This window comes from Dendrobates tinctorius, unplaced genomic scaffold (genome assembly GCF_039654945.1).
Source record: "Dendrobates tinctorius isolate UK_male_01 unplaced genomic scaffold, ASM3965494v1 ptg000033l, whole genome shotgun sequence".
NCBI classification, from domain to species: Eukaryota; Metazoa; Chordata; class Amphibia; order Anura; family Dendrobatidae; genus Dendrobates; species Dendrobates tinctorius.
In genome coordinates, this window is record NW_027361701.1 from 5,028,655 (window position 1) to 5,052,569 (window position 23,915).

Sequence of the window (23,915 nt, forward strand, 5' to 3'; positions counted from 1 at the left end):
GAAAAAGACCTGGGTGTATGGGTGGACGACAAACTCACATTTAGTGGCCAGTCAGGCAGCTGCTGCAAAGGCAAATAAAATAATGGGATGCATTAAAAGAGGCATAGATGCTCATGAGGAGAACATAATTTTACCTCTATATAAGTCATTAGTGCGACCACACTTAGAATACTGTGTACAGTTCTGGTCTCCAGTGTATAAGAAAGACATAGCTGAACTGGAGCGGGTGCAGAGAAGAGCGACCAAGGTTATTGGGGAACTATGGGGTCTGCAATACCAAGACAGGTTATTACACTTGGGGTTATTTAGTTTGGAGAATCGAAGGCTTAGGGGTGATCTTATTTCAATGTATAAATATATGCGGGGACAGTACAAAGACCTTTCTAATGATCTTTTTATTCTTAGACCTGTGACGGAGACAAGGGGGCATCCTCTACGTCTGGATGAAAGAAGGTTTAAGCATTCTCACAGACGTGGATTCTTTACTGTAAGAGCAGTGAGACTATGGAACTCTCTGCCATATGATGTTGTAATGAATGATTCCCTACTAAAATTTAAGAAGGGACTGGATGCCTTTCTTGAAAAGTATAATATTACAGTGTATATACACTAGTTTCCTTAATATTGCGTTGATCCAGGGAGCTAGTCTGATTGCCGTATGTGGAGTCGGGAAGGAATTTTTTTCCCCAATGTGAAGCTTACTGTTTGCCACATGGGTTTTTTTTGCCTTCCTCTGGATCAACATGTTAGGGCAGGTTAGGACAGGATATGGGTTGAACTAGATGGACTTAAAGTCTCCCTTCAACCTTAATAACTATGTTACTGCCTTGCACACTCTTGGGATTCTCTTGATGAGCTTCAAGAGGTAGTCATCAAAAATGGTTTTCACTTCACAGGTGTGCCCTGTCAGGTTTAATAAGTGGGATTTCTTGCCTTATAAATGGGGTTGGGACCATCAGTTATGTTGTGCAGAAGTCTGGTGGATACACAGCTGATAGTCCTACTGAATAGACTGTTGAAAAACTAGCGATTTGCAAGCGTAATTAGCTTGCAGAATGCTAGCGTTTTCCAAGCGATCTGTAGCATCGCTTGGAGAACTGATTGACAGGTTGGTCACACTCGTCAAACATAGTGTTTGACGAGTGTGACCAACTTTTTATTGTTGAGGCTGCCTAAGCAGTGTCAGTAGTAAACAGATCTAATGTTAAAAATAATACAAAATCGGGTTATATTCACCTTCCGATGTCCCGCGCAGCGTCCCCAGGCCTCCGCGATGCTCCAGTAGGTCCCCTTCCCAGTGATGCATTGCAGCAATGACCTTTGATGACGCGAGACCGCTACAGCATTGCGAGACGCAACGTCGGCAAAGGTCATCGCAATGCATTACTGGGAACGGGAGCTGCCGCGTGTATATCTGAAGCCTGGGGACACTGCGCGGGACGTCGGAAGGTGAATATAACCCGATTTTTTTTTTAATTTTAATTCTATTTTTTACAGGGATATGGTACCCACAGCCCAGAGGACAGTCTCCTCTCCTCCGGACCATGGGTACCATCCGCAAATGTTCTGCTTACTTTTCGCATAGTGTGCACAGCCACATGTGGAAAGTAAGTAGAACAATGCATTCCTATGTGGGCAGAATTGCTGCGATTCTGCAAATTAATGAGCATTCTGCGGATTTTTCTGCGATGCGATTCCGCCGCGGGAAAATCCGCAGCATTAGCACAGCATTGCGGAATCCCATAGGATTGCGTGGGATGCTGTTTTTGCGGCAAAATCACGCATTAAAAACCGCCGCTAAAAAACCTGAACGTGTGAATGCAGCCTAAGAAATCTCAGTCAGTCCGAAAAATTGGGAAAACTTTGAAAGTGTCCCCAAGTGCAGTGGCAAAAACCATCAAGCGCTACAAAGAAACTGGCTCACATAAGGACCGCCCCAGGAAAGGAAGACCAAGAGTCACCTCTGCTGCGGAGGATAAGTTCATCCGAGTCACCCAGCCTCAGAAATTGCAGGTTAACAGCAGCTCAGATTAGAGACCAGGTCAATGCCACACAGAGTTGTAGCAGCAGATACATCTCTACAACAACTGTTAAGAGGAGACTTTGTGCAGCAGGCCTTCATGGTAAAATAGCTGCTAGGAAACCACTGCTAAAGACAGGCAACAAGCAGAAGAGACTTGTTTGGGCTAAAGAACACAAGGAATGGACATTAGACCAGTAGAAATCTGTGCTTTGGTCTGATGAGTCCAAATTTGAGATCTTTGGTTCCAACCACCGTGTCTCTGTGCGACGCAGAAAAGGTGAACGGATGGACTCTACATGCTTGGTTCCCACCATGAAGCATGAAGGAGGTGTGATGGTGTGGGGGTGCTTTGCTGGTGACACTGTTTGGGATTTATTCAAAATTGAAGGCATACTGAACCAGTATGGCTGCCACAGCATCTTGCAGTGGCATGCTATTCCATCCAGTTTGCGTTTAGTTGGACCATCATTTATTTTTCAACAGGACAATGACCCCAAACACACCTCCAGGCTGTGTAAGGGCTATTTGACCAAGAAGGAGAGTGATGGGGTGCTACGCCAGATGACCTGGCTCCACAGTCACCAAACCTGAACCCAATCGAGATGGTTTGGGGTGAGATGGACCGCAGAGTGAAGGCAAAAGGGACAACAAGTGCTAAGCATCTCTGAGAACTCCTTCAAGACTGTTGGAAGGCCATTTCCGGTGACTACCTCTTGAAGCTCATCAAGAGAATGTCAAGAGTGTGCAAAGCAGTAATCAAAGCAAAGGGTGGCTACTTTGAAGAACCTAGAATATAAGACATATTTTCAGTTTCACACTTTTTTGCTAGTTATATAATTCCACATGTGTTAATTCATAGTTTTGATGCCTTCAGAGTGAATCTACAATTTTCATAGTCATGAAAATAAAGAAAACTCTTTGAATGAGGTGTGTCCAAACTTTTGGTCTGTACTGAACATACATACACACACAACTCTGCTGCAAACACAGAGCTCTGTTGAAAGCACATATACAAAACAGTTGTCAAACAGATGATATGTCCCGGCTTAGATGCGGGCTCACCGCCGGAGCCCACATCAAAGTGGGGGTGCTGCCATCAGACGTACTATTCCGTCCGATGGCAGAAAGGGGTTAATGAATATAATTTCTTACATATTCGCAATTACTTTGGTCTCAGCACATTGTCTTTTTTTTCTAATATATTATAACAAACTTTACTTACAAATATCTCTGCAGCAGGGAGAATGTAAATATGTTTTGCTCAGTTCTGCAGCTACTATTCCATAGTGTGGCCAGTTTAACAAGCTAAATGGGTGAAAGCTCCTCCTTTTATGTAATGTACAACTCCAGCGATTTTATACTATTTCTTCATTTTTTAGCATTGAGTAAAACATGTTTATTGTGCACATGAAAATCCCAGTCTCTGTGTGCTGCCGATGTTCCCCCGGTGATGTCCATGCTCCAGTCCTTCTCCTGGATCTTGTGGCCAGTCGTGCCAAGCCCACTCACAACTGCATTTCTGTGTGAAGTGGAAGTAGCTTTCTCAAAATTAATCAGAGATTCAGAATGACACTATCATAGGCTTGAATTAAGAAACCATGTTAGTCTGATGAAGAATGAAGATTAAAACTTCAATTTCAGTCTTTTTATTTAGGGGTTATCGCTCAGAAAATCCTTTTCACCTACACTGCAATGCTGAACTCCTGCTAACTCTATAGGCAATACATTAGGCTGCACAGTGCAGTTGTGATGTGCAGCATGGGAGGCTCAGGACCCCTGCTCTATGGATGGTAGGACTCTCTTTGATGGTTTGAGAGCAGTTAAAGTGTGTCCAGGACTTCAATATCAGATCCCACTGATCAGTTATTGGCAGGTTCTGCTGATGCTGGAAGTAGACATTGTAGAGCCAGAAAACCACAGCTCCGTTCATTGTTTACATCTGGTGGGTCCTGGACTTGCCAACAGATGACATTTGTGACCTATTTTAGGTGCCGAGTAAAAATCTTGTCTTACGACCAATCGTAAATGGGTTTCATATGCATATACTATATATTACAGTGTATTACGTGTCACAGTAAATCAGTTCTCTCGCTTAACATTTTGAACAGTAGAGGGCAAAATAAGACTGTACTTTAACAGTAGCAATGTAACAACCTCTTGCTATCACTCAGAAAAGTTGTGCCTCCATATATTGCCCATGCAGAGGAAATATAGAGTAAGGCCAGATTCACAAATCTGTGACCCAGTTGGAGAGCGGACTGAGGTGTACAGACTGGCCATGAGACTACTGACTCGAACTTGACTGCCTTATATATGCCTACGAGGTTGAGTTCAGGTCAGAAGACCCAAAGCCAGTCCATGGATCACTGATGTGTGAATGCAGCATTAAGTGATGGGCACACATCCTCCAAAGCCTATATGTTTTCTGGCTCGTAACTGAGGAGGTTATGAGTTGGGGATGGCACTCTGACCTATGTACAGATACAATATGTGGTCAGTTTTTCACATCTTAAGGCTACTTTTCACATTACCGGTTTTTAGCACTGCGCTTCATGCGCAATAGAAACACATGCAAAAAATGCATCATGCGTTTGCTTTTTTAGGCGCATGCGTTTCTAGCCATGTTAACTCTTAAAACGCTTGCGATTTTAAACGGACATGCGCACATCTGCGTTCCCATAGACTGTAATGTGTTATTTTGGCGCATTCCGTGCACATGCGTTTTTTTGACACAGGTTGGACGGACCAAAAATGCAACAGGTTGTGTCCGGCGCGCCTAGATGCACACTATAAAAAAACGCATGCGCATGAAAACGCATGCAAACGGTAGGCCATGCGCCCCCATGTTAAACATAGGGGCGCATGGACGCGCATGATGCGCTGCGCTAAAAAAAGCTAATGTGAAACCAGCCTAAGATGGCCCCTTTAACATATATACAGCGCTGGCAAAAATTAAGAGACCACTGCCCAATTTTATGAAAATCAGCTTCTTTACATGTCTGACTTCCATTCCAGTGTCAGTTGAAATCCAACCAGAGTACACCTCGTTCTACTTAATGTGCTTCTGATTAGGTGATCACCTGAACCAAATCTTATTTAACGAAGGAAAGAATAAAAAACCCTACTGTGGTCTTCACAATCCTCTTGCACTAGGACAAGCTGTATAGTAAAACAAGTGCTAGTAATATCCCAAAAGTAATATGAATGAAAAAATAACTTTTAACCATACCAAAGGAGTTGAAAAGAAAAGTCTTGAGTGAGGAAAAGAAGGGCTCAATTCTGGCTTTACTAGCAGAGGGATACAGTGAGCGTCATGTTGCTTCCATCCTTAAAATTTCTAAGATGGCTTTCCATTACAACAAGGTCAAGCAGCAGACATTGGGGACAACAAAGCTACAGATCAGCAGAGGGCGAAAATGGTTCTTCACTGACCGGAATGACCATCATCTTTTTCGAATGTCACTTGGCAACCGCACAGTGGACCTACAAAAGGAATGACAAATGGCAGCTGGGGTGAAGTGCATGGCAAGAACAGTTTGTAACAGGCTCCTAGAGGCAGGGCTCAAGTCATGTAAAGCTAGAAAAAAGCCTTTCATCAATGAGAAGCAAAGGAGAGCCAGGCTGAAGTTTTCCAAAGACCATAAGGATTGGACCGTAGAGGACTGGAGTAATGAGTCTAGTTTTCAGCTTTGCCCAACACCTGGTCATCCAATGATTAGACGGAGACATGGAGAGGTGTACAAGCCACAGTGTCTTGCACCCATAGTGAAATTTAGTGGAGGATCGGTGATGATCTGGGGATGCTTCAGCAAGGCTGGAAATGGGCAGGTTAATCCTTGCGAAGGACGTATGAATCAAGCCGCATACAAGGTTATACTGGAAAAACAGTGGATTCCTTCTCCTCAACTGTGGGTAAGATCCTGGAGGGTTTCCTAAGAGATACTATACTGGAGTATCTGGAGAAGAATAACCTCATGACCCAATATCAACATGGGTTTACAAGGGACCGTTCCTGTCAGACTAATCTGATAAGCTTTTATGAAGAGGTAAGTTCCGGACTGGACCAAGGGAATGCAGTGGACGTGGTGTACATGGACTTTTCAAAAGCTTTTGATACGGTGCCACACAAAAGGTTGATACATAAAATGAGAACAATGGGGATAGGGGAAAATATGTGTAGGTGGGTTAAGAGCTGGCTCAGGGATAGGAAACAAAGGGTGTTTATTAATGGAGCACACTCGGACTGGGTCACGGTTAGCAGTGGGGTACTACAGGGGTCAGTTTTGGGACCGCTTCTTTTTAACATATTTATTAATGACCTTGTAGGGGGCATAGAGAGTAGAATTCCAATATCTGCAGATGACACTAAACTCTGCAGGGTAATCAATAAAGAGGAGGACAATTTTATATTACAGGAGGATTTATGTAAACTAGAAGCTTGGGCTGATAAATGGCAAATGAGCTTTAATGGGGATAAATGTAAGGTCATGCACTTGGGTAGAACGAACAAGATGTATAATTATGTGCTTAATTGTAAAACACTGGGCAAAACAGTCACTGAAAAAGACCTGGGTGTATGGGTGGACGACAAACTCACATTTAGCGGCCAGTGTCAGGCAGCTGCTGCAAAGGCAAATAAAATAATGGGATGCATTAAAAGAGGCATAGATGCTCATGAGGAGAACATAATTTTACCTCTATATAAGTCACTAGTGCGACCGCACTTAGAATACTGTGTACAGTTCTGGTCTCCGGTGTATAAGAAAGACATAGCTCAACTGGAGCGTGTGCAGAGAAGAGCGACCAAGGTTATTAGGGAACTAGGGGGTCTGCAATACCATGACAGGTTATTACATTTGGGGTTATTTAGTTTGGAGAATCGAAGGCTTAGGGGTGATCTTATTACAATGTATAAATATATGCGGGGACAATACCAAGAGCTTTCTAATGATCTTTTTACTCTTAGACCTGTGACGGGGACAAGGGGGCATCCTCTACGTCTGGAGGAAAGAAGGTTTAAGCATACTCACAGATGTGGATTCTTTACTGTAAGAGCAGCGAGACTATGGAATTCTCTGCCATATGATGTTGTAATGAGTGATTCCCTACTAAAATTTAAGAAGGGACTGGATGCCTTTCTTGAAAAGTATAATATTACAGGGTATATACACTAGTTTCCTTAATATTGCGTTGATCCAGGGAGCTAGTCTGATTGCCGTATGTGGAGTCGGGAAGGAATTTTTTTCCCCAATGTGAAGCTTACTGTTTGCCACATGGGTTTTTTTTGCCTTCCTCTGGATCAACATGTTAGGGCAAGTTAGGATAGGATATGGGTTGAACTAGATGGACTTATAGTCTCCCTTCAACCTTAATAACTATGTTACTATGTTACTATGTAATGTTCCCCAACTCTGAGGACTTCGTTTTCCAGCAGGACAATGCGCCATGCCACACAGCTAGGTCAATCAATGTGTGGATGAAGGACCACCACATCAAATCCCTGTCATGGCCAACCCAATCTCCAGACCTGAACCCCATTGAAAACCTCGGGAATGTAATCAAGAGGAACATGGATAGTCACAAGCCATCAAATAAAGAAGAACTGCTTACATTTTTGTACCAGGAGTGGCATAAGGTCATCCAAAAGCAGTGGGAAAGACTGGTGGAAAGCATGCCAAGACGCATGAAAGCTGTGATTAAAAATCATGGTTAGTCCACAAAATATTGATTTCTGAACTCTTCCTGAGTTAAAACATTAGTATTGTTTTTTCTAAATGATTATGAAATTGTTTTCTTAGCTTTGTTTGAGGTCTGCAAGCACTGCATTTTTTTATTTTGACGATTTCTCATTTTTATGAAAATAAGTACAAACTTTAGTGCTTAAAAATTCGAAGACACGTCAGTAGTTTAGAGAATAAAAGAGCAATTTACATTTTTCTCAAAAATATACCTATAAAGAGAAACATCAGACAAACTGAAAATTTTGCAGTGGTCTCTTAATTTTTGCCAGAGCGGTTTATGATCCACAGTTATGCAGTATAGATCTGGCTTGGAGCAACCTAATTAAAATATGTTTTAAAAATAAACAATTTATAAATTATAGTAACTTGTGAAGCAGGATAAAGGTAGGCCTTCAATATCTGAGTGGGAGCGGAGCATGTCAGAGACTTGATACTTCCAACAATCAGTTACTTGATGGGGTCACTGCGTTCGGAAAGTTCTTCTCTGGCTGGGATAGGTCTGTGCTGTGATTACAGTAAAGGCCTATTGAAGTGCATGAACCTGGAAAATCATGTCATGAAAAATGTAATATTGTTTTGTCATTGCGTTTTTTAGGTATGACGTGGAGCTGTTTCAAAGAATAGAACATCTAATTGGCAAAAAGCTTCCAGCCTTTCCAACACAAGAAGAAGAAGTAATGATGTTAAATGAGAGAGTATCTGAGGCACAGAGATTTGCTCGCATAGTAAGTTTTCTGATGACATATGATGAACTTTATATTCTGTCACGTTCATTCTTGTTGGTGCTGGAAGTATTCTCGTAAATAAAGGGTTGGCGATCATTCACATTTCAGAATGAGTCATACAAAGTATGTCATTCCAGAGTCTATAGATGTTGCACAGTAGTCATGATCAGGGAATTGGGGAGTTGCATTCTCATCCTTAGACCGGTTTCACATATCTGACATTCATGCGGAGTACAGGACTAGCTGTGCATCTCCTTACCAGAATTTGACAACCTCATAGGCAGCCAGCTCATACTTTGACGATGAATGTTATATGTGTGAAACCAGCCTTACCTCTTTAATAACCTACACGTCTTCCTTTTTGTTTTTATGCTACAGAAGTTCACACATTGATATCTTTATTGATGGTAAATTATATGAATTAACAATACAGGATAGCCATGCTTAACTTCTTGCACGTATGTGCGTAAATGTACAGCTACACTGGGGAAGTCCCGCTCTCACACGCAGTAGATGTTGGCTGTGTTAAATCTTTCTCAATATCAGTGGCTGGAGCTGAGCTCTGATTGCTGTTGCTAACCATTTATATGCATTTAAATAGAACACAGTCTGATGCGTGCGCACCTGCTCCCATCAGCCCCCCGAGACGTGATGGGGCACCAGAGGGTTAATAGGGCAGCTTGAAGGCCCCAGTCATTGCCAGCTTGGTACTCCTATCCGGCTCAGCCGCAGGCAGTGTATAGTACAATCCATTAAGTCCACTGTGGAGACTATAATACGTTAGTAAAATTTAGTTTTTTTAAAGTATAAAGCTTTACATAATTATAGTAATGGAATCTATTTTCCCTGAAGAAACCAGCAATGGCGAAACATGTTGGGGAGTCAGCTGGTAACATTTTAGAGCAGTAGTCTATATTGAAAGCATATACTAATTAATGGTCCGTTGTCACTCTTTGCTAAACGTTATTTAAATATATTCTACGAATTTAAACTATACTGTGCTTATTATATGTTAAAGCATTGAATAATACTTTCCCATACGGAAGACCAACTAAACAGTGAATTCTTTCACCGGAATTAAGAGGGAAAGCATTGATAAATACTCCCTCCCCTCCTTTAAAGCTAACATACAGTGGAACTATTCATAGCAAGCCCACAGTGAGGGGAGAAATTATACTCACTCCCAGTGGTCAACAGTCGGTCAGGACATTAATCAACTGTTATAGACAGTGATTTTAAATAAGCACAATTGAAAGTATAATTTAATCTCATTAATAAAAGTTATATTTTAATCTAAGAATCTTTAGTTGGGGTCTATTTGCCATCTGGCAATTTGTGATTTGTATTCACTGAAAGGCCAAGAAAAGTTACAGGCTTTCAAATGAGTCTCCCATTTATTCTTTACAGGAACTAAGAGAACAAGATGAAAAAAGAAAACGACCTCGGGATGAGGAAGCAGATGATGCAGAAGGTTCTTTGGGAGTGAGAAAAAAAGTCACAGGTGGAAAATTAAAAAAAAAAGTCCACTGAAATGAAAAGAGGGACAAAAAGCTATAAATTAACCAAACATCATTGCTCTCCCTGGATTAAAGCTGTCAGAACAAGTGCTCGCATTGGACTTCTGTTAAATATTTAAATATAATTCTATAAAAAAGTAGCACTTCTTGTAGGACAAAACTCTTGTGAGAAATTGTTCAGGCGAATGCCTAGTGAAGTGTATAGAAAGATACCAGCCATGTTGAAAATCACTTGGCAATGGCTATTTTGCATGTTGTTTAACCCCTTCACGACCTTTGACGCCACGTAGGCGTCATGAAAAGTCGTGCCAGAACGACCCATGACGCCTATGTGGCGTCATGACTTTAAAGCCCCCCTGCGGGTCGGGTGACCGGGGTCACTGAAAGGTCACCCGACCCGCAGATACAGGGGGCTTTGTTCTTCGCCACAGGGGGCTTGGCTTCGCCCCCACGTGGCTACGATCGCTCTGATTGGCTGTTAAAAGTGAAACAGCCAATCAGAGCGATAGTAATATTTCATCAATGAAAATTGATGAAATATTACAATCCAGCCATGGCCGATGCTGCTGTAGCATCGGACATGGCTGGAGACACCGATTCCACCCCCCCCACCGGCGATCGCCCCCCCCGCAACTGAATGACAGCGGCGATCTGCCGCCGCTGTCATCATCTGCCCCCCTCCCATTCCCTCTGCTCCACGCCAGCTTCCGATAACCCCCTCACCCCATCTCACCTCCCCCGGCACCTTCTAAGTCCCCCTGTCGCTCCCGGTGTCCGGCGGGTCCAGTTCATGGGCGCCGCCATCTTGAAAATGGCGGGCGCATGCGCAGTGCGCCCGCCCGAATCTGCCGGCTGCAGATTCCATTCTTTCATTTTGATCACTCTCACAGTGATCAAAATGAAAGAAAAAGTAAATAACCCCCCCGATTATCACCCCCATAGGTAGGCACAACTAATAAAGTAAAGAAAATATTTTTATTTTTCCATTAGGGTTAGGGTTAGGGTTGAAACGAGGGTTAGGGTTAGGGTTGAAAAGAGGGTTAGGGTTGGAAAGAGGGTTAGGGTTGGAAAGAGGGTTAGGGTTAGGGTTGGAAAGAGGGTTAGGGTTGGAAAGAGGGTTAGGGTTAGGGTTGGAAAGAGGGTTAGGGTTGGAAAGAGGGTTAGGGTTAGGGTTGGAAAGAGGGTTAGGGTTAGGATTGGAAAGAGGGTTAGGGTTGGAAAGAGGGTTAGGGTTGGAAAGAGGGTTAGGGTTGGAAAGAGGGTTAGGGTTGGAAAGAGGGTTAGGGTTGGAATTAGGGTTAGGGTTGGAATTAGGGTTAGAATTAGGGTTAGGGTTGGAATTAGGGTTAGCGTTGGAATTAGGGTTAGGCTTGTGGTTAGGGATGTGTTAGGGTTAGGGCTGTGGTTAGGGGTGTGTTGGGGTTAGGGTTGGAGTTAGAATTGAGGGGTTTCCACTGTTTAGGCACATCAAGGGTTCTCCAAATGCAACATGGTGCAACCATTGATTCCAGCCAATTTTGCGTTCAAAAAGTCAAACGGTGCACCCTCCCTTCCAAGCCCTGACATGTGCCCAAACAGTGGTTTACCCCAACATATGGGGTATCAGCATACTCAGGAAAAATTGCACAACAACTTTTGGGGACTAATTTCCCGTGTTACCCTTGGGAAAATAAAATTTGGGGGCTAAAAAATTATTTTTGTGGAAAAAAATGATTTTTTCATTTTCACGTCTCTGCATTATAAACTTCTGTGAAGCACTTGGGGGTTCAAAGTGCTCACAACACATCTTACATACGTTCTTTGGAAGGTCTAGTTTCCAAAATGGGGTCACTTGTGGGGGGTTTCCACTGTTTAGGCACATCAGGGGCTCTGCAAACGTAATTACGACCGCAGACTATTCCATCAAAGTCTGCATTTCAAAACGTCACTACTTCCATTCCGAGCCCTGACGTGTGCCCAAACAATGGTTCCCCCCCACATATGGGGTACCAGCGTACTCAGGACAAACTGGACAACAACTTTTGGGGTCCAATTTCTCCTGCTATCCTTGTGAAAATAAAAAATTGAGAGCTAAAAAATCATTTTTTGAGGAAAAAAAATTATTTTTTATTTTCATGGCTCTGTGTTATAATCTTCTGTGAAGCACTTGGGGGTTCAGTGTGCTCACTACACATCTAGGCAACTTCCTTATGGGGTATAGTTTCCAAAATGGGGTCACTTGTGGGGGGTTTCAACAGTTTAGGTACATCAAGGGCTCTGAAAATGTAACATGACGCCCGCAGACCACTCCATCAAAGTCAGCATTTCAAAATGTCACTACTTCCCTTCCGAGCCCTGATGTGTGCCCAAACAGTGGTTCCCCCCCACATATGGGGTACCAGCGTACTCAGGACAAACTGTACAACAACTTTTGGGGTCCAATTCATCTTGTTACTGTTGTGAAAAAAATTGCGGGCTAAAAATCTTTTTTTTTTTAGGAAAAAAAATGATTTTTTATTTTCACGGCTCTGCGTTATAAACTTCTGTGAAGCACTTGGGGGTTCAAGGTGCTCACCACACATCTAGATAAGTTCCTTGGGGGGTCTAGTTTCCAAAATGAGGTCACATGCTGGGGGTTTCTACTGTTTAGGCACACAGGGGCTCTGCAAATGTAACATGACACCCTCAGGCCAAGCCATCAAAGTCAGCATTTCAAAATGTCACTACCTCCCTGCTGAGCCCCGACGTGTGCCCAAACAGTCGTCCCCCCCACATATGGGGTACCATTGTACTCAGGACTAACTGTACAACAACTTTTGGGGTCCAATTTATCCTGGTACCCCTGTGAAGATAAAAAATTGCGGACTAAAAATATTTTTTTTAAGAAAAAAAAATATTTTTTATTTTCACGGTTCTGCGTTATAAACTTCTGTGAAGCACCTGGGGGTTCAAAGTGCTCACTATGCATCTAGATAAGTTCCTTAGGGGGTCTAGTTTCCATACTGGGGTCATTTGTGGGGGAGCTCCAAAGTTTAGGCACACAGGGGCTCTCCAAACACGACATGGTGTCCGCTAACGATTGGAGCCAATTTTCATTTCAAAAAGTCAAATGGCACTCCTTCCCTTCTGAGCCCTGCCGTGCGCCCAAACAGTGGTTCCCCCCCACATATGGGGTACCAGCGTACTCAGGACAAACTGGACAACAACTTTTATGGTCCAATTTCTCCTGTTACCCTTGTGAAAATAAAAAGTAGCGTGCTAAAAAATCTTTTTTGAGGAATAAAAATGATTTTTTATTTTCACTGCTCTACGTTATAAACTTTTGTGAAGCACTTGGGGGTTCAAAGTGCTCCCTACACATCTAGATAAGTTCCTTAAGGGGTCTAGTTTCCAAAATGGTGTCACTTGTGGGGGAGCTCCAATGTTTAGGTACACAGGGGCTCTCCAAACGCGACATGGTGTCCGATAACGATTGGAGCGAATTTTCCATTCAAAAAGTCAAATAGCGCTCCTTCACTTACGGACCCTGCCGTGCGCCCAAAGAGTGGTTTATGACCACATATAAAGTATCTGTGCACTCAGGAGAAATTGCCCAACACATTTTAGGATCCCTTTTATCCTGTTGCCCATGTGAAAATGAAAAAATTGAGACCAAAAGAAAATTTTTGTGAAAAAAAAGTACTTTTTTTTTTTACCGATCAATTTGTGAAGCACCTGGGGGGTTCAAAGTGATCACTATGCATGAAGATAAGTTCCTTTGGGGGTCTAGTTTCCAAAATGGGGTCACTTGTGGGTAAGCTCCAGTGCTTAGGCGCACAGTGACTCTCCAAACGCGACATGGCAAGCGCTAAATATTCCAGCATATTTTCCATTCAAAAAGTCAAATGTGCTCCTTCCCTTCCGAGCTCTGCCGTGCGCCCAAACAGTGGTTTATGACCACATATGAGGTATCAGTGTACTCAGGAGAAATTGCCCAATAAATTTTAGGATCCATTTTATCCTGTAGCCCATGTGAAAATGAAAAAAATTAATGATAAAAGAAAATTTGTGGTGCAAAAAATAAAATGTCCATTTTTTCCTTCCACGTTGCTTTAGTTCCTGTGAAGCACCTGAAGGGTTAATAATCTCCTAGAATGTAGTTTTGAGTAGCTTGAGGGGTGCAGTTTTTAGAATGTTGTCACTTTTGGGTATTTTCTGCCATATAGACCCCTCAAAGTGACTTCAAATGTGAGGTGGTCCCTAAAAAAATGGTTTTGTAAATATTGTTGTAAAAATGAGAAATCGCTGGTCAACTTTTAACCCTTATAACTTCCTAACAAAAAAAAAATTGTTTCCAAAATTGTGCTGATGTAAAGTAGACATGTGGGAAATGTTATTTAGTAACTATTTTGTGTCACATCACTCTCTGATTTAACAGAATAAAAATTCAAAATTTGAAAATTGCGAAATTTTCAAAATTTTCGCCAAATTTCTGTTTTTTTCACAAATAAACGCAAAAATTATCGACCTAAGTTTACCACTAACATGAAGCCCAATATGTCACGAAAAAACAATCTCAGAATCGCTAAGATGCGTTGAAGTGTTCCAGAGTTATTACCTCATAAAGGGACACTGGTCAGAATTGCAAAAAATGGCCAGGTCATTAAGGTCAAAATAGGCTGGGTCATGAAGGGGTTAACCCGTAAAATACGCAGTCAATTTTGTTTTTAACCCCTTACCTACAATTGACGTAATATTCCGTCCATGTGACCCTGGACCTAATTACCATGGATGGAATATTACGTCACCGCGATCAGCGGGGGCCCACGTGGTGAGCGCCGCTGATCGCGGCTGAGTGTCAGCTAATTATCATAGCTGACACCAGGCACAATGTGTCAGGGGCGGTCACGGCCCGCCCCCAACACGTTAACCCCTTGTACACCGCGATCAAACACGATCGCGGTGTACCGGGGGTTAAAGGGAAGCATCGGCAGGGAGGGGGCTCCCTCCGTGCTTCCCTGAGCCCCCCACGGCAGCGCAATGTGCAGCGCTGCTGCGGGGGGCTCCTTTCCTGCAGGTCCCCAGATCCAATATGGTGACGGGGACCTCCGGGGGCCTGCAGGAAGCTGGCTTCCTCAGTGCCTGCAAAGCGCAGGCATGAGGAAGCCTGTGCAGTGCCTGTGACAGATCGCTGATCTGTCACAGTGATCTGTGATGTGACAGATCAGCGATCTGTCACAAGACATTAATGTCCCCCCTGGGACATTGTAATAAAGTAAAAAAAAAAAAAAAAAAAAAAAAAGTGTAAAAATAATTGTAAAAAAATCGCTAAATAAATTAAGAAAAAAAAATATTCCCCAATAAATTCATTTTTTGGAAATAAAAAAAACAAAAAAACAATAAAAGTACACATATTTGGTATCACCGCATCAGTAACGACCCGCCCTATAAAACTGTCCCAATGGTTAACCCCTTAAGCAAACCCCTTAAAAAATAAAAAAACCGAAGCAAAAAATAATGATTTATTATCATACTGCCGAACAAAAAGTGCAATAACGCGCGATCAAAAAGACGCATATAAATATCCATTGTACCGCTGAAAACGTCATCTTGTCCCGCAAAAAACGAGCTGCCACACAGCATCATCAGCGAAAAAATAAAAAAGTTATAGCTCGCAGAATAAAGTGATGCAAAAATAATTATTTTTTATATAAAATTGTTTTCATTGCATAAAAGCGCCAAAACATAAAAAAAGACCTAAATGAGGTATCGCTGTAACCGTACTGACCCGAAGAATAAAACCGCCTTATAAATTTTACCGCACCCGGAACGGCATAAACGCACCACCCAAAAGAAATTCATGAAACGCTGGTTTTTGTAAATTCTGCGTCCCAAAAAAACTAAATAAAAAGCAATCAAAAAATGTCACATGCCCGAACATGATACCAATAAAAGCGTCAACTCGTCCCGCAAAAAATAAGACCTCACATGACTAGGTGGGTCAAAATATGGAAAAATTATAGCTCTCAATATGTGGTGATGCAAAAACTATTTTTACAATAAAAAGCGTCTTTTAGCATTCGACAGCTGACAAACATAAAAACCGCCATAAATAGTAAATCAAACCCCCCGTTATCACCCCCTTAGTTAGGGAAAAATAATAAAATTAAAAAAATGTATTTATTTCCATTTTCCCATTAGGGTTAGGGTTAGCTCTAGGGCTAGGATTAGGGTTAGGGCTAGGGTTAGGGCTAGGGTTGGAGTTAGAATTGGGGGTTTCCACTATTTGCGCACATCAGGTGCTCTCCAAACGCAACATGGCGTCTGATCTCAATTCCAGCCAATTCTGCATTGAAAAAGTCAAATGGTGCTCTTTCCCTTCCAAGCTCTGCCATGCACCCAAACAGTGTTTTACCCCCTCATATGGGGTATCAGCCTACTCAGGACAATTTGCAAAACAACTTTTGGGGTCCTATTTCTCCTGTTGCCCTTAGGAAAATAAAAATTTGGGGGCAAAAATATCATTTTTGTGGAAAAAAAATATTTTTTTATTTTCACGCCTGGGCGTTATAAACTTCTGTGAAGCACTTGGCGGTTCAAAGTTCTCACCACACATCTAGATAAGTTCCTTGTGCGGTCTAGTTTCCAAAATGGTGTCATTTGTGGGGGGTTTCCACTGTTTTGGTACATCAGGGGCTTTCCAATCACGACATGGTGTCCGATCTCAATTCCAGCCAAAAAAGTCAAATGGCGCTGCTTCCCTTCCGAGCTCTGCCATGTGCCCAAATAGTCATTTACACCCACATATGGGGTATCAGCGTACTCAGGACAAATTGCACAATAACTTTTAGGGTCCTGTTACCCTTGGGAAAATAAAAATTGGGGGTGAAAAGATCATTTTGTGGAAAAAATATGATTTTTTAATTGTACCGCTGTACGTTATAAACTTCTGTGAAGCCCTTGTGGGTTCAAAGTTCTCACCACATATCTATATAAGTTCCTTTGGGGGTCTAGTTTCAAAAATGGGGTCACTTGTGGGGGGTTTCCACTGTTTAGGTACATCAGGGGCTCTCCAAACGCGACATGGCGTCCGATCAGAATTCCAGCCAATTTTGCATTGTAAAAGTCAAACGGCGCCCCTTCTCTTCTGAGCTCTTCCATGCGCCGAAACAGTGGTTCCCCCCCACATATCAGGTATCAACGTGCTCAGGACAAATTGCACAATAATTTTTGCAGTCCAATTTCTCCTGTTACACTTGGTAAAATAAAAAAAATTGAACCTGAAGTACTTTTTTTGTGAAAAAAAGTTAAATGTTATTTTTTTTTAATTGAATGTGGTTTTGAGCACCTTAAAGGGGTGCAGTTTTTAGAATGGTGTCACTTTTGGGTATTTTCTGTCATATAGACCCTTCAAAGTGACTTCAAATGTGATGTGGTCCGTAAAAATAAAATGTTGTTGCAAAAATGAGAGATCGCTGGTCAACTTTTAACCCTTATATCTTACTAACAAATAAAAATTTTGGTTCCAAAATTGTGCTGATGTAAAGTAAACATGTGGCAAATGTTACTTAAGTTTTTTGTGTGCCATATCTCTGTGATTTAAGGGCATAAAAATTCAAAGTTGGAAAATTGCAGAATTTTCAAAATTTTCGCCAAATTTCCGTTTTTTTCGCAAATAAACGCAGGTTATATGAATGAAATTTTACCACTAACATGAAGTACAATATGTCACGAGAAAACAATGTCAGAATCACCGGGATCCATGGAAGCATTTCAGAGTTATTACCTCATAAAGGGACAGTGGTCAGAATAGTAAAAATTGGCCCAGGAGTTAACGTGCAAACCACCCTTGGTAGTGAAGGGGTCAATGACCAAATCTTGTCAGTTTGTCGTAATAACTCCTGGAATGGTTTAACAAATATAACCAATTTTTTTTTTTCTTTTTTGGGTTGGGTGTGGGAGATGCATTCACTTATGAAGTGACTTTAAGGGGCCTGTATATTGAAAAACCCTCACGTGATGCTATTTTTAAAATCTGCATCCCCCAAATTACAACAAATTAGCTGTCACAAAATGTTAATTTCTTCAGGTGCTTCACAGGAACTAATACAAAGCGAACTGAAAAAAATAAAAATGAAATTAATTTTTCACTAAATTGTTGCTCTAGTCCCAAATTTTTTTCAACACACTTGTTACTTCAAATGAAACTTGACAGCAAGATTACTGCCTAGAAGCTATTGGCAGAGCTTTATCAGCCTCATAAGAGTATGTTACGTTCCCCCCCCAGGTGAGTTTGAAGCAGGTCTGCTCAGAAACCCCCCCCTCCTAAAAAGCACTAACTAAACACTCAAAATAATGATCAAATTCAGGACTATGTAAAAATACCTGCTTTTAATTTATCCAGGCTTTACCACTTCAGGTTTTCTAAAGTTGTGAGAAGTGCACTGGTCATTAGTGTTGAGCATTCCGATACCGCAAGTATCGGGTATCGGCCGATACTTGCTGTATCGGAATTCCGATACCGACTTCCGATATTTTTTCAATATCGGAATTCGGCATCGGAATCGGAAGTTCAGTTGATTGACGGCCTGACGTCATCATGATGCGCGGTGTGTGCGCATCATGATGCGCCGTCATTTCGGGCCTTCCGGGGGTCTCTGCCGGCCTGCCGGGGGGCTGTGCCGGCCTGCCGGGGGGCTGTGTGGACTGCCCGGGGTCTCTGCCGGACTGCCCGGGGTCTCTGCCGGCCTGCCGGGGGGCTGTGCCGGCCTGCCGGGGGGCTGTGCACCCTGTGGGGGTCTGTACCGGCCTGCCGGGGGGCTGTGCCGGCCTGCCGGGGGGCTGTGCTGATGTCCGGGGGTCTGTGCAAGCATCGTCCGATGGGACTACAAGTCCCATCGGGCGATGCCTGCTACCATGACAGTGATTGACACATTAGCCAATGATGGGACAGTAGTAGTCCCATCATCCGGCTAATGTGTTAAATGTTAAAAAAAAAAAAAAAAAATACTACATACATACTACATGCTACATACATACTACATATATACTACATACATACTACATACATACTACATACATACTACATGCATGCTACATACATACTACATATATACTACATACATACTACATACATACTGCATGCTACATACATACTACATACATACTACATACATACTACATGCATGCTACATATATACTACATGCTACATACATACCACATACATACTACATGCATGCTACATATATACTACATGCATGCTACATACATACTACATATATACTACATGCATGCTACATACATACTACATGCTACATGCATGCTACATACATACTACATACATGCTACATATATACTACATACATACTACATATATACTACATGCATGCTACATATATACTACATACATACTACATATATACTACATGCATGCTACATATATACTACATACATACTACATATATACTACATACATGCTACATATATACTACATACATACTACATATATACTACATACATGCTACATACATACTACATACATACTACATATATACTACATGCATGCTACATATATACTACATGCTACATACATACCACATACATACTACATACATGCTACATATATACTACATGCATGCTACATACATACTACATATATACTACATGCATGCTACATACATACTACATGCTACATGCATGCTACATACATACTACATACATACTACTTGCTACATACATACCACATATATACTACATACATACAATACATTCATACAATACATACATAGACATACAGTACATATAACATAGAGTAACATACTTACCAATACTTGTCACATTGTTCCCCGAAGCCATTGTCTTTCCGGAATAAATATTAACATAACAAACCACAAAAATACTCACCCACGATCCGAAGCAGTCCACGAGTGTGTCCCACGACGATCTTGGGTAGAGAACTGCAGCATCAGATGATGCTGCCGTTCTCTACGGGCTGCAGGAATCCAATGACGGAAGGTAGGTATCCTTCCGCACTGTATTCCTCCGCCACTTAAAAAAAAAAAAGTCCCTAGTCTCACTTTATGCCATTGCTGTGTGGGAAATTCCCACACAGCAATGGCATAAAGTGAGACTAGGGACTTTTTTTTTTAAGTGGCGGAGGAATACAGTGCGGAAGGATACCTACCTTCCGTCATTGGATTCCTGCAGCCCGTAGAGAACGGCAGCATCATCTGATGCTGCAGTTCTCTACCCAAGATCGTCGTGGGACACACTCGTGGACTGCTTCGGATCGTGGGTGAGTATTTTTGTGGTTTGTTATGTTAATATTTATCCCGGAAAAGACAATGGCTTCGGGGAACAATGTGACAAGTATTGGTAAGTATGTTACTCTATGTTATATGTACTGTATGTCTATGTATGTATTGTATGAATGTATTGTATGTATGTAGTATATATGTGGTATGTATGTAGCATGTAGTATGTATGTAGCATGCATGTAGTATGTATGTAGCATGCATGTAGTATATATGTAGTATGTATGTAGCATGTAGTATGTAGCATGCATGTAGTATATATGTAGTATGTATCATGTAGTATGTATGTAGCATGCATGTAGTATATATGTAGCATGCATGTAGTATATATGTAGTATGTATGTTGCATGTAGTATGAATGTAGCATGTATGTAGTATGTAGTATGAATGTAGCATGTATGTAGTATGTAGTATGAATGTAGCATGTAATTTTTTTTTTTTTTTTTTTTTACATTTAACACATTAGCCGGATGATGGGACTACTACTGTCCCATCATTGGCTAATGTGTCAATCACTGTCATGGTAGCAGGCATCGCCAGATGGGACTTGTAGTCCCATCGGACGATGCCTGCACAGACCCCCGGAGCCTGCACAGACCACCGGCAGGCCGGCACAGCCCCCCGGCAGGCCGGCACAGCCCCCCGGCAGGCCGGCACAGCCCCCCGGAGCCTGCACAGACCACCGGCAGGCCGGCACAGACCACCGGAGCCTGCACAGACCCCCTGGCAGGCCGGCACAGCCCCCCGGCAGGCCGGCACAGCCCCCCGGCAGGCCGGCACAGCCCCCCGGAGCCTGCACAGACCACCGGCAGGCCGGCACAGACCACCGGAGCCTGCACAGACCCCCTGGCAGGCCGGCACAGCCCCCCGAAAGGCCCGTACAGACCCCAGAGAGGCTGTACAAGGGCAGGAAAGGGTTTTTCTTATTCCGATACCGGAAGTCCCATAGACTTGAATGGGACTTCCGGTATCGGAATCGGCGATACCGATACTTTTTTTAAAGATCGGCCGATACCATCCGATACGATACTTTGAAGTATCGGATGGTATCGCTCAACTCTACTGGTCATTCTTCAGATGTTTTCCTACTCTGAAAACTCTTTACTCTACTCTACATTCCAATACAAGTCAGTGTGAATGCTCCAAAGTCTGCCCAGCTTCTTTTTGAGCATTTTGTGAGCATTTATGCTTCAAAAACCACTAACAGTTTCTTCATAGTTGAATGGATTTTAAAACATGGAAAACACCATTAAAAAAAATGCTCTAAAAACCACGAGCTGTCAAAAAATGTAGACAAATTGTTCAGGAATCCTAAATGCTTCTATTACTTTCTGGAGGTAAATCCGGCTCTAACGCCCTGCTAAGTCATTGCACATTCAGATGACTTGATCTCATTTGATTGATATAAGCTAAATAATACTCTCAAAATACTTTTTTTTATTGATTTTTTTTAATAAATTGTTATTTTGCCCTAAAGAATCACTTCTATGTTCCAACTGCAAGGTGTCTCCCTCCTGCACAATTTGATACTCATCCTGGTTGTTAAAGGGGTTGTCTGGGCTTTCTGCATAATTTGTGCATCTAGGATGCAGAATGCTGACAGTTTGTGATATACTCCATTAACTTTGCATGGTGTCTTAGATATACACAATCATGTGTGCAGCTCTCTCCTGATTGTGCAGGAGCTGCTCACTCACAGACTAGAGTTTTCCAACCTGCACCAGCCTCTTCCTGCATCACATAGTGCAAGGCAGCAGGGCAATGACTTGGAGGGACCAGGAAGAAAAAGGCTTCTACATAGGGAATTATAATTTGCTCATCCCTCCCTCATCCTCCCATCCTTCCCTCATCCACCCATCCTTCCCTCATCCATCCATCCTTCCTTCCATCCCTCCCTCCCTCTTCTATCCCTCCCTTCCTCATCCATTCCTCTCTCCCTCATCCATTCCTCTCTCCCTCATCCATTCCTCTCTCCCTTATCCATCCCTCTCTCCCTCATCCATCCCTTCCTCCCTCATCCATCCCTCCTTCATCCCTCCCTCTTCCATCCACCCCTCCCTCTTCCATCCACCCCTCCCTCTTCCATCCACCCCTCCCTCTTCCATCCACCCCTCCTTCTTCCATCCACCCCTCCCTCTTCCATCCATCCCTCCCTCATCCATCCATCCCTCCCTATTCCATCCATCCCTCCCTCCATCTTCCATCCATCCCTCCCTCCCTCATCCATCCCTCCCTCTTCCATCCTTCCATCCATCCCTCCCTCTTCCATCCATCATCCACTCATCCCTCCCTCTTCCATCCATCCACTCATCCCTCCCTCTTCCATCCATCCACTCATCCCTCCCTCTTCCATCCATCCACTCATCCCTCCCTCTTCCATCCATCCACCCATCCCTCCCTCATCCATCCATCCACCCATCCCTCCCTCTTCCATCCATCCACCCATCCCTCCCTCTTCCATCCATCCACCCATCCCTCCCTCTTCCATCCATCCACCCATCCCTCCCTCTTCCACCCATCCCTCCCTCTTCCATCCATCCACCCATCCCTCCCTCTTCCATCCATCCACCCATCCCTCCCTCTTCCATCCACACATCATTGAGGTTCTGCAGCAGCTGGTGTATTATATGGTATATATAGAAAAACAAAAAAACAAATATCCTAAAATAAAAAATAAAAAAATAAATTGCAAAAATTTCATGAAGGTAATAATAATAATAATAATAATAATAAAAAAAGGTATTTAGTAAACACAATTTTGATCAAAAGAATGTACAAGCCATCTCGCCACGTTAAGGCAACCCTTGTGTGACAATCCTAACTCTTGTATTTAAAACCTTTCTCTGTTTTCTCTGTGTAAAGGTCATTTGTTTATATGCATTTACATTTTGCATACACATTAATTTACTTTTTTTCAGCTCAGACCTAGTTTCTCATTTAGTTCAATGTGCATTCTGTGCACATAAGGGTGTGACTGCACTGTTTGAGTTGGGAAATCCATCCTGTCTGGCCTATGCTTTTACTGGTGTTTCAGTCCCTCGGTCCTTGTTCACATTTACATCACTTGACAAGTGGAAAGGTTTTAAATACAAGAGTTAGGACTGTCCCACAAGGGTCGCCTTGGCCTAGTTTCTTATATGGTATATATGTAGATTCACACACACACACACGGCCGCCATTAGGCATTACTGTCCTTATTTGCGTATGGGGCCCAGTGAGCAAAGAGGGGCCCGGACCGGATCCCCCACTTTTTTTTTACTTCTGCTGTTACTAAGCCGGCATTCTCTCTCTGTGATAACTCGCCCCCCAGCATCTGCAGTCAGCAGCAAAGCATCCAAACCCTCCCCTTCAGTAGTGTCACAGCGATCAGACTGTGGACCAACATGGAGGGGCGGGGGTAAATGGTGGGGGTGGGGCCACAGACAACAAGAGAGAGGAGGTAGAAGGAAAGAAAAAAGCGGGAGAGAGAAAAGATGGAACAAGTGAGAAGAGAGGGAGATAACGTGATACGAATGACAGGTGAGAAAGTTATATATAAGACAGACGCTGAATGCAGTGGCGCGATTCTGGGGGCTCTCCCCGGTTCGGTGGAACCGATTGTTAATAACTCTTACCAAAAAAAGGAAGTATATGCCAA

The 23,915-nt window shown here is 42.8% G+C and overlaps 1 protein-coding gene across 1 annotated transcript in view; it reads left to right on the plus strand.

The window, feature by feature from the left end:
• LOC141087469 (probable ATP-dependent RNA helicase DDX47) overlaps positions 1–10,146 on the plus strand; it is an 83,833-nt gene extending 73,687 nt beyond the window's left edge. Inside the window, exons 7-8 of the mRNA XM_073573026.1 lie at positions 8,360–8,489; positions 9,897–10,146. Coding sequence (XP_073429127.1) covers positions 8,360–8,489; positions 9,897–10,019 — 253 coding nt within the window. The 3' untranslated portion in view covers positions 10,020–10,146. The remainder of the gene's footprint in view (positions 1–8,359; positions 8,490–9,896) is intronic.
• The last annotated feature ends 13,769 nt before the right edge of the window (positions 10,147–23,915 follow it).